At 30.7% G+C, this 11,700-nt stretch overlaps 2 protein-coding genes across 2 annotated transcripts in view; both read right to left on the reverse strand.

Moving 5' to 3' along the window:
* LOC108753208 (tripartite motif-containing protein 2-like) overlaps nucleotides 1–1,458 on the reverse strand; it is a 12,959-nt gene extending 11,501 nt beyond the window's left edge. The window contains exon 1 of the mRNA XM_018494603.1: nucleotides 1,084–1,458. The gene's annotated coding sequence lies outside the window, so the exon portion shown is untranslated. The remainder of the gene's footprint in view (nucleotides 1–1,083) is intronic.
* A 4,989-nt stretch (nucleotides 1,459–6,447) lies between these two features.
* Nucleotides 6,448–9,478, reverse strand: LOC108753210 (chymotrypsin-2-like). Its single transcript, XM_018494606.1, has 5 exons — nucleotides 9,143–9,478; nucleotides 8,160–8,322; nucleotides 7,588–7,837; nucleotides 7,177–7,314; nucleotides 6,448–6,743 (listed from the first exon to the last, which is right to left on the reverse strand). Exons 1-5 carry the CDS (start codon nucleotides 9,195–9,197, stop codon nucleotides 6,588–6,590), a joined length of 762 nt encoding a protein of 253 aa, XP_018350108.1. The 5' UTR covers nucleotides 9,198–9,478; the 3' UTR covers nucleotides 6,448–6,587.
* Nucleotides 9,479–11,700: the final 2,222 nt, after the last annotated feature.

The following is an 11,700-nucleotide window of genomic DNA, read 5'->3' on the forward strand; positions in this document are numbered from 1 at the left end:
CGTTTCACTTTAATTGTTTCACAATTTACGAAACGGAGAAAAGTTGCCAAATGTATGTAAAATAAATGTCCCAATGATCAGACTGTACTTATGTCTCGCGGACACTTAGATAAAATTTATTATTCCCTGGTGAAAATTTTTCTCATAATTTTTATACGAATCGGAACATTTTTCAGAAATACTCAGAAATATTCGGAAAGTTTACATCTTCCCTCAGAACTTCTCTCGTACAAGTGAATTGTGAAATATTCTGAAATTTCTCATCGCATAATTTAAAAAAAAATATTTTTAAATTTTAGATTTCATCAGAAATTATACTTACAAAAAATCTGAAAAATCTTATGATATTTCATAATTAACATATATGAAAAATTCTGAGAAAAGATTTTCTAAGAAATGTTCCAATTCGTATAAGAAATGTGAGAGAGTTATAAAATTATAGAGAAATTCTGAAGAATTATACAGAAATTCTAAAAAATTATACGAAAAATTCTGAGAAAAATTTTCACCAATTATCTCAAATGCTACTTTTGTTACAATATATTACAAAGATTACAATTTGTAAATTGTAATATTATATTTAAAAAAGCATTTGAGATTAATAATGATATAAGTAAAGTTTAAATGCAAACGTCCGGATATAGACATGTACATGTTCGATCACAGGAATGTTTACCTTACTTGCAATAAGACTTTTGCATCGCAAGAGGAAAGAAATGAATGTGAAAATAAACACACACGAGTGAAAAATATTCGGTCAAGGCGGTGCTTCGTGCCTAATAATATTTCTTGTGAATTTCCAGTTCAAAGTAAACTGTGTAAAACGAACGTGAGAACCTGAGATCAACATTCGCGAACGCTTGCAACGCAATATGTATGTATTATTCACGCACTAGCTCCCGAAGGTATTTCGCGCGCGCGTCGCGAGTTGAGCGCATTCTCGTTTCGCTCGCGCCGAAAAAAAATTCCAAACATCCTTTACCGAGCGGCGTAGACGTAAAACGGACCGCGCGACGGCTTAAGCAGGCTTAAGCGAGTACGTGGGGAGGCTGTTGCCAAAAGAAAACGTCGCCGGATACTCACTTATAGATCTCGAAGGAAGTTTCCCTCTGCGGCGCTACATCACCCGCTACATCACCCGCGATTGCCCGCGACGGGATGGATGGATGGATGGGGCGAGGAAGTCACAGGAGGCGCCGCTCCGACGGGAACATAATCATCACCCTTCGCGTTTCCCTCGGGGACGGTGCAAGGACGAGGAGCGAGTATCGATCTCTCGCGCTGCAGCAGGTGTCACACGGCACCAGCTGTCGTGCTTCGCACTGCAAAGACAGCAACCACGGCGACGGCGACGACGACGGCGACGACGACGGCGACGGCGAGGAGAGAAAGAGAGGGCTTCTCCGCGCACGGGGGAAACGAAGCGGGGATGAAAACACACCCTCAGGAGCACCTATCGCGCGCACGCGCGCGCGTCACACTATTTGGGTCACGCGGCGCGGCGCGCCGCGCGCGGGCGCGACGCGCGATTTATTCGACTCCGGCTCGAGACTCTCGAGACTCTCGAGAGTGCGGTTCACGACGACTTGGATCTTGGGTGATCTCTGCCGACGATGATCCGGGTGCACGAGTACTTCCGCGTCCTGGGCGCCGATCATGTAACTTCGAACAGAACCTTTCATTTTCCGCCCATTCTGATTCCGCGTCAACTTTTCGCTAATCACGCAACGAATACAGGTCGATTAATCCGGGAATGATCACCTGAAGTATTTTTATACATCCCAGCTGCGAAAAAAATGTGAATTATTGTAAAATGTTTTCTCTATCTATTATAGAAGTTTAATATTGAAAGATAATGCAATTAATTACTTACTAAAAACACTGTTCACAGTATTTTTAATACTCAAAATAAATAATTTTTTGTATTAAACTGCATTTCTATAAGCGATATTTAATATGTTTTTTTTTTTAATAACTATTTTTTGCGAACTTTTAGATATGTAATTCCGTCGAAAATCCGCAATGGAAAAGCGTTATATTTATTAAAATCTTTATTTTTTATACTGTCATAATAAATTATTTAATGCATATTTCCGTTTAACATTTAGTTCCTAGTTACTAATTTTTAGAAATCTAGTTAAATTCACATCCATAATAATATTCTCAAATACTAATAAATCGGAAAATAATCGATAATGTACAATATATTATTAAGAATATTGATTTTAATTGGAGTATGAAAACACTTCAGATAATCGAAAAAAAAAATTAGTTGACTATTTCCGGGTTTAATGTACCGATGACGCAATTCATCATCGCATCATGGCTTACCACTACAAGAAGCCACTGACGCAACGTCATTAATATATTATTATACGTTAAGCTTTGTTATTTCATTGGCTTCTATCATATAAGAACGCCATTGTTTGGCTGTTAAGAGAAGTTAGGATGATGCTCTTATATCAGCGGGTTTTTTGTTTTTACGTTGCTAAAATACGTTAAACTAAATTGTATAAGCAAATTCCATTAATGACTTCTAATGATCTTCTTGTCACTGAAAATGTTGTCGGCAATAAAAGTATCAAAGAGTTACATGAACGTACGGAATTGAGTTTGAATTTTTTATTTTTCACGGTTTGTTTTTCTAGGGAAAAATTACGTGACTCTACCCTGATCAGTTTTCCTAAATCCCTTTTTTATAATGACAAAAAGTTCATGTAAAGGAAAGGATATTTTGTTTAGTTTAATTTAGAGAAAACAATAGGTTTTTAGCGTTTAGGGAAAGAACGATGACAAGAAATCGTTTCTTATTCGCGAAAACTCAAACGAGTTAAAAAATTTTAAGGTTTTTTTGAATTAACGATATTCTCAGCCTAATCTTATATTTAAGATTGCCTTGAGTATAATCTCGAAATACAATTGACTGAATGAAGTGTTAAGACCATCTCAGATTGTGAGATTAGATTTCGACTGGTTTTCTAGCGAAAGTAAATCGGAGCGCAAAAGAGTATCTACAGTAAAGCAGTAAGCCTTAAATCGTAAAAAATTGGTCAGTCATATTCGATTATTCTCCTCACACTCGACGGTTAATCAATTTCTTACGGTTTGCTCTATAGACACTGCGTGTAAGTCGAATGTAAGGGAAGAGATTAAGATGATGTTAAAATAAAGACAAACTATGTGAATACACACACTCTAATAAAAATAAAAATTAAATTGTAAGTTAAATGTAAAGGTGGAGTAACAGAATCGTAAACGAAGCTTCTAGGAAACAAAAATTGAGACATTTATATATAAAAAAGAGCGTAAACACCTCGTTTACATTCTATCATCTCAATTTTCGTTTCCAAAGAGCATCGTTTACGCTTTTGTTACTCCCCTTTACATTCGACTTACACACTTTAATTTTTATTTTTTAGTACAGTATTCATAATCTGGTCTTATTTTAAGATCATCTTAAGCAACGACTCAAGATGCTAATGATTCTGTGATTGACTTACATCTCTTAAGATGTCATAAATCACAAAACTGTATTAGCATCTTAAGAAATTAAGTCTATATTTAAAACGGTCTTAAATATAACGATTAACTATAAATATCAATCTTAAAAATTATACCAGATTATAAGTACTATCCTAAGTAAAATAGTTAAATTAGTAGAGCAAATGTGGTAAAACAATTTACTTTGCAATGTCGCTACGTCTGCAGTAAATGCATAACTATCTGCTATTTATGTTTGAATGATGTATATTATAGATTTATGAATGGAGGCATGATTTATGGTTTTTGCCGATAACAAGCAATTTCAAATTTTGTAGTAGCATTCACGATACTTGCCAGGATCTTCTCAATTCTCCAAAAAGAATCCCATATCGGATCCTCTTCTAATTTTCGAGAATGAATACCGGTACGTCTCAAGCTGATCATCTTCAATATTGAAAGCATATTGGTGCAAACAATTGATTACAATAAGGCGCGAGATGTTCGATGGAAGTGTTATTGCGAAACGCATCCTTTGCCTAGAATGGCCTAGATTCTCAAAAGATCTCGAAGAGATATTGCGGGAGTCTGATCGCGCGTCGATCTTCTCCGCTATCCGCGACAACGATGTTCCGCCGATCGACCGGATCGCCAATTTTCCGCTTTCTCTGTCTCCACCCTCGACTTTATTCCGCGCGCGAAAGCCACCACCTGCTGGCACAGTTACGTGCTACGACGTTTTTACCTTAAAGCAACGTTGGATACACGTTCGAGCATGCGCCTCTGGAAATGGGTCATTAGGAGCTTGACCGAAATCTTCGGCCAGGATTTCGCGCTAGTTTCTTAAACTCACCGATCGTTAATCGACGAGAAGCGGCGCGTGACTTGCGCGTTTTAGACACTGTTGAAAGACAATCCTCGCGAGCCTTTTCGTCAAATAAAGAGGTCGACTTAAAGTTACTTTTGCATTTACTCTAAATAACGAAAAGAATAAATAAAGAAAGAAATAATTATTTGACAATTACTATTGGAAACAAAATTTAATATTTTATAGAAATTTTTGTTGAAATAACATTTAAAATTTCTATACGTATTTATACATAAATAATACTTTTATCAAATCTCTTCTATTATAATAAATAATTAATTACATGATTTATACCATAAATTTAAATCCTTGCTAAACACGTGTAGAATTAAAATAAAAACATTTTAATACATACATTTGCACGCATTTTAAAGTTTATTCTAAGTGCTTCTTGTCAAAATATTTTATCTATAAACACTTTATAATATAATAATAATAATAATAATAATAATATACTGGGCAATTTTTAAATATTTTAAAAGATGTAGAAGGGGGGGGGGATAATTTCTCACATTAATCAAGATGAAAACTTCATATTTATATGCTCGAAAAAATTTATTATTATAATTAGTATTAAAAATGTCAAAATTGAAGGACAAATTTTATTTTATCATAAAATTTTAAATCATTCAGGTTATTTTAATGAAACTTTCATGTTTCTAAAACATACATAAAGTTTCATCAAAATAACTCAAATAATTTTCGAAATTTTTTGATAAAAAATTTTATTTTCAACTTTGGCTGCGTTCCGTTGCACGCATAATGTGCACGATGTATCATTTTACCATTCTCTCTCTTGTCCGCAGAATATTACATGAATAAAAATGATAAATCATGCACATTATGCGTGCAACGGAACGCAATCTTCGACATCCTGTGTCTTTGAATATAATAATAAACCGTTTCGGATATGTAGCTATATATATAGCCATATGAAGTTTTGCCTTGAATTTAAAAAATATAAGAAATCACCACCTTAAAATCTCATAATCTATTTAATGATTAGCCTGTATATTGTACATATATAAATGTATACATATAATAAAATATTGTATTCCATTACATATACTATATTATTATGAGAAATTAATTGTTATTAAATTATTACCGAATAATCAATAATTATGACAGGTAAATAGTTACATATGAAATACTCGCCTCTGCGAATATACCTCAATATGCATGCAACACACGCACACACGCACACACGCAACTAACAGGTTCAGTCTGCTTAACACGACATAATGTCTACTGTTGTTGAAATTATGCTAATGCCAATTATGTGCAATTACAATATTCAGTTTATCTAGATCATATTACTTGGAAAGCGTAGGCTATCATGTATGAAATACGCATTACGAATGGATGCTTCGTTTTATGCCGTTTATCACTAATACTATCAAGCATTTGCATAATATAAGAAAAAGAAAAGTAATTTAAAAATTGATAAATAATGAATTGTAATGTTTTTATTATTTTTATATAATCATATATTTCATTTTGCTTCTATAACACAACACAAAAATATTACTCTATTCGACATAATATTATATTAATATTATGCAGATAAATTAATCGTTGAGAAAGCACGCTGTGTATTCCTTTTCCGATCTCTTTGATCGTCGTTTGTTGAATTTTCAACATCAGCTAGGGAATCATAGTGGTTTCAAATTAAGAAAAAGAATGGTTTGAAACAGACGGTGCGACACGTTTGTTTAGTCTTTAGTCTCGGCATGCAGCTAACATACAAAGTTTAAGTTACTTGCTTGAAAATCTCGCCTCAGCTGTTGAGTTAGTTATTTATGAATGTTTAATTAATTCTCATGTAGAATGAAAATTCGATTTATTATTAGCTTATTCATTATATTATATTTGAATTATTCGGATTATATGTATTATTTATTTTATAATTCCGTTTCTATTAAATAGGATTTAAATAACGTAACGAAACATACTTAAATATACTCTACTGGAAGAAAAGTTTATAGTTACATAAAACATTTTTCCTCATTTTATTTATTTATTATATGCAAACGGAATTACTTATACGGAATTACTTTAGAAAAATCATATAAACGCTGTTAAGTGCTGATCTCGTAGTTGAAATGAAATTATCATTAATTATTTTATTTGACAATTATCTATCTTTTTATTGCCAGAATGAGGATCAATTTTTGATAGAGAATATATTTATCATTGTTATATGCGAAATTGTAATTGTTATAAAAATGTTCGCAATTTATATGGATTTATCTTCTTGGATACATTTGTTGATCCAAGCCTGATAGGGATAAGTTCGCGTGAATACATCTGGTTGTTCCTTAGCGCAGGGTACTCCCCAGGACACTATGCCTATCTGCACATTGCCAGCCACCAGAGGACCGCCAGAATCACCCTACACACATATAAAGAATATAACCAATTTTTTTTGGTAAACGTTATTCTGACTATTTTTGACAAATATTAATTGTAATTGTAATTTATACTGCATACACATATTATCGAATTGTATTGTGTTTAATTAAAAACAATTATTGTGATTAAATTAATATATTATGCGATGTATATTTTATATTTAAAACATATTATCTTTAAAAAATATATATAATGATACATTGTTTCTATACTTTAAAATATATACTGTTTCTGTAATTAAAATAATTTAGAATTTTTCAAGTTAAAAATTCTTCAATTACAATTTTCAAACATTTAACATATCGTGCTAAATGCTATCGATATATATTTGTAAAATGTACGATATCACGCGGCTTCCCATATAACGAAAGGGCTCTCTTCCTAAATACTCAATCAAATTAGAATTTACTTACGTGACAAGCACCTTCGCCCCGTTTGTTGAGTGTGCAGATATTATTTTTGGTGACGCGAAAACTACTAGCTACGCATTGCTTTTGATTGATGACTCTGAGCTGGATATAGTGTAAATCGTTCGGCGTCTTTCCCGGATACTGTAATAATCCATACATAAATAATTATTTAAATTAATGCAAAAAATAATTGTTTAAATAATAATTTGAATTACTAAATAATCATTTTAACCCACTTTATTATTAACAAGGAATACTGAATGTTTCAAATGTATAGAAAACGAACAATTGATCTTATTATTATATGTGTATAATGTATATGCATGTATTGTTATTATAATTTATAAATATGCAAGGCTGAAATGTTTGTGTGTCTCAATATAATAGACAAATAGATAAATATTTTATATTTACACTAGTAGTACCCCAGCCCGACAATACAGCCGGATAATCGGATTTGTCAAAGTCTTTGGTGGGCAGAGCAATTGGTTTTACTTTGTCTCCAAAAACGATATCTTTATTCACTTTAATTAATCCAATGTCATGCCAGATGAAGAAAGAATTATAGTAAGGATGTATCCATTTCTTGATCGAGAAGTACCGATCGCCGCCTTTGTCTAGAGTATTTGTGCCCAATACAACCGTGATAGTTCTGTCTTCAAGACTGTAAATAAAAATTATAAAATTCTATGTAATAATTAGCCGTATATAATAATTCTGTCAAACAATTATCTCTTGCTGTAATATTAGGCATAATATTATAATACAAAAATTTTGAAGCTTATTTATTTTTGAGAAGATAATGACAATAATTAGTCAAAATTAATTACATATTATTATTAATTACATATTGTTTTTAATATAAAATAAATTTTTAAATACGTAATTAATTATACATGTGTTAGGAAAGTATGTTGTTTAATTGTTTATATGAATATATTATTATATATAAAATAATCTATTTTAAGAACAGTTGTCACATATACCCTGACAAGCAATGACTAGCTGTAAGGATGAATCTTTCACTTATCACGGAACCTCCACAGAAGTGCTGATCGTTTAAACGAAGAGATGCTTGATAAGGAAATTGTCCTTCATCGGCAAGGTTACCGCCCACGATTTTTGGGATTTGTTGAACTGACTCGTCGGCTACGCAATTATAAAAAAACTTTTCATGTAAAAATATATTACTTCGTAATATCTTATTTTTTACTTAAAATAGAATTATGTTCAATATTAATTTACATCAAATTTTTCGAATAATTTTCATCTTTTTATTATTATTGTTTAATTTAATAAATTGAAAAAAGATTCTAATGTGCAAATTGCATCACACACAAATGCAATAAATTAATAATTATTGCGATAAATTATTGATAATAAATTGCAATAAATAACAAAAAATAACAATATCTAAAATAAACTTTTAGTTTTATTTAATACTTAGTTTTATTTAAGATTTAAATATAGATTTAATTTATATGTAATTTAAAACTAAGGATGTATCCGGCTAATATTTAGTTTTCGACAATATATACGGCCGAAATTTTATATTGAAAATACGATGCATTGTGGTGTGAATATCTAAAAACTTTTATTATCACTGATATATTTTTTTAGAAATATATCAGTTATAACAAAAGTTTTGACTTGTAAAAAAATATATCAGTAATAAAAATTTTTAGGATATTTACATCATGTTATACATCATTTTAATATAAAATTTTGGATGTATGTGCCAGAAACCACAGATGCTAGCCAGATATCCGGTGCATCTCTAAATAAAATCATTTTCAGTGAAAATGGATCTTAACAGTTGAATTTTACAACAATTTATTACAAATTTATGATCTAAAAAGAAAAGATCCTCTATATATATTATTAGTTAATATTTTTTGAATATGTGTGTTAATATGTAATAAAATTTCAATGTATAGAAATATATAGGAATCTTATAATATATTCTTACCTGACAATTCATGTAAATTTGCAATAATACTTAAAATGTAGAGTATCGATAACATTTTTAGTAGACAATAAAGTCAATCAGTAGAGCTTTACTTTGTTTTCTATAGCGTAGTTCGATGATTTAATACCAATTAATTTTTACACTCGTTTACTACTAGCTCTTATATACGCAGTAAACGGTGATAATTAAGGAAATGTTGGACATTTAAATTTAGGTCAGACACCGCCCATAAAAAGAAAATACATTGTCCGGATGTATCTCATGCGCGATGTGATAGGTAAAGTGATATACTGCCGTGCCGGTAGCTAGGAAAATTTATGACCGGATATAATTGCTATCGTTGCTGTATAAAAATGCGTACTGCTGAAATATATAAATTGTAATTTAAACTCGATTTGGACTATTAGGCGATGGAGATGGTAATAATCAATAATCAATGACGATGGCAATAATCAATAATTAATGATAATATATGTAATATAAAGTCTAAATATATTGAATTATTAGAATTTATTTAGATAATTTGCTTACAGATACATTATATTTTTATGAGTTTAATAATGAAATAAGTAAAAGCATCATTTGCATATATTCTTCTATTCTTCTATTCTTTCGCATTTATTTATATTTTATTATTGTGATTTTACGCAATCAGAATTATTTGTAAAAAAACTATGAAATTATTTTATTTAAAACATATTTTTCCCTGTTGTTTTATTATTTTCAGTCAGATATTTTCAAAGAACACAACTTAAGACAAAATATAATTACATAATTAACGATACAATTATGCGGCGTAATTATTGATACAAAAAATACTAATTATTACAGAATTTAGAAAAATGTTTAATTTAATAAGAATATAAATAATAAATTTATTTAAAAAAAACTTTTGTAATACATGTACACGTGTTTAGATTCTCAGTAAGAAATAACTTGAATCGATGTCGAATCGATATCGATAATCCTGACTGCAATTCGATATCGACGTCTAATTGGCTATCGATTATTTTTCACCGTGTCATGCGTATTCTTCCACTTATTATAAAATATATAATTAATATTAATTAATATAAAAAAATATACATTATATGAATTAATTTATATGAAATACATTATATGAAATGTATTGACGATATTTTTAAAGATTACGTCTTGCATGTTTGTATGAAGAAAACTTGAGCAATGACTTTATTCCGTATTGCGAATTTGTCGCAAGCAAAACGTGTTATATTCCGCGATAATTTTATATTTCGCAATATCACGTCATTAGTTATTCAATTTCACGGCGAGCGATATGCACCAGAGATATTTATAAAATTCACTTCAACCTCACACTTATCTCCTAATACATTTGCCAAGTCTGGTGATTCGATAACGCGTGTGTTTCTTTGATATGCTACCATTCTGACGCATTTCCTTAAAAATTCAACGAATTACTATAAGTCGAAAAAAACACGAAAAAAAAAGAAATAAAACAAAATAATAAGAGAATAAAATAGAGAATTAATTTAAAAATAATATCAAAAAATCTTATTTTATCCATACAAATACTGTTCGTACAATTTTATATTTTAAATAAACTTTCGTTTGTTTGCGATTTAAATAAGTATGAATTTGAATACATATACGTCATATAGTATATACAATCATTTATCTTCTTATATTCGTTTATCTTACTGTATCCATTACACTTATTATTGACCTTTGGACGAAAGATTGAAAGTTACAATCCTCTTTCGTGTAAATACCTATAAATACTTACATATAATTATAAACTAACATATAATTATACAAGGAAACATTTCGAAGGTAGGTCGCAGAATTAACAGACACAATATTATTGCATTTTAAGTTTTTTTTTTTTTATTAAAATAAGTTGAAAATAACGCGAATTGCGACGTTGCATTGTCAAAGAGTCAAAGCCTACATATCGCGCTGAAACTGAAACATTCGCATCAATATCCGACATATTGTTATTCCAAGCGCGAAGTTTTGCGTTTGATCTCGACTTCGACGTTGACCCGTGCACGGTGTTTCGCAACGCCCGTAATCACGCCTAAACGAAGTCCGTATAAAATATGTAAATATAGATACTCACAACCAGAAATTAGAAATAAAGACGACACCGTTTCGCTTATGTTATATAATAATAAAAATAAATAAAAATAAAAAAGCTCATAGCAGAGCCTTTATCATGTGCTATATCGACTGCGTTCGGTTTGGACATTCACCCGTTGTAAATTTCACTTTATCTTCTTTCCGCAAGTAATACGATAAAGATAGAATGAAACTTACAGCGTGTCAGTGCCCAAACTAAATGCAGCCATTGTGTCTTTCTTCTCTTTTTTTTCTTTTTTCTCTTAAACAATGTAAGCAATCTTAGTGAATATTTTGCAAAATACAAAAGCTACATTATTTCGATTTATTACCTGTAGACTCCCTTGCCCATAGGTAACAAATGTTTTTTAAGTATCTATAAAAAGTAAAATTGTAACTTTCGCATAGATGTCCAGTATCACGCAATCCGCAATAGTTTTCATTATATATATATATAT

Source organism: Trachymyrmex septentrionalis, unplaced genomic scaffold, assembly GCF_001594115.1.
Source record: "Trachymyrmex septentrionalis isolate Tsep2-gDNA-1 unplaced genomic scaffold, Tsep1.0 scaffold66, whole genome shotgun sequence".
NCBI classification, from domain to species: Eukaryota; Metazoa; Arthropoda; class Insecta; order Hymenoptera; family Formicidae; genus Trachymyrmex; species Trachymyrmex septentrionalis.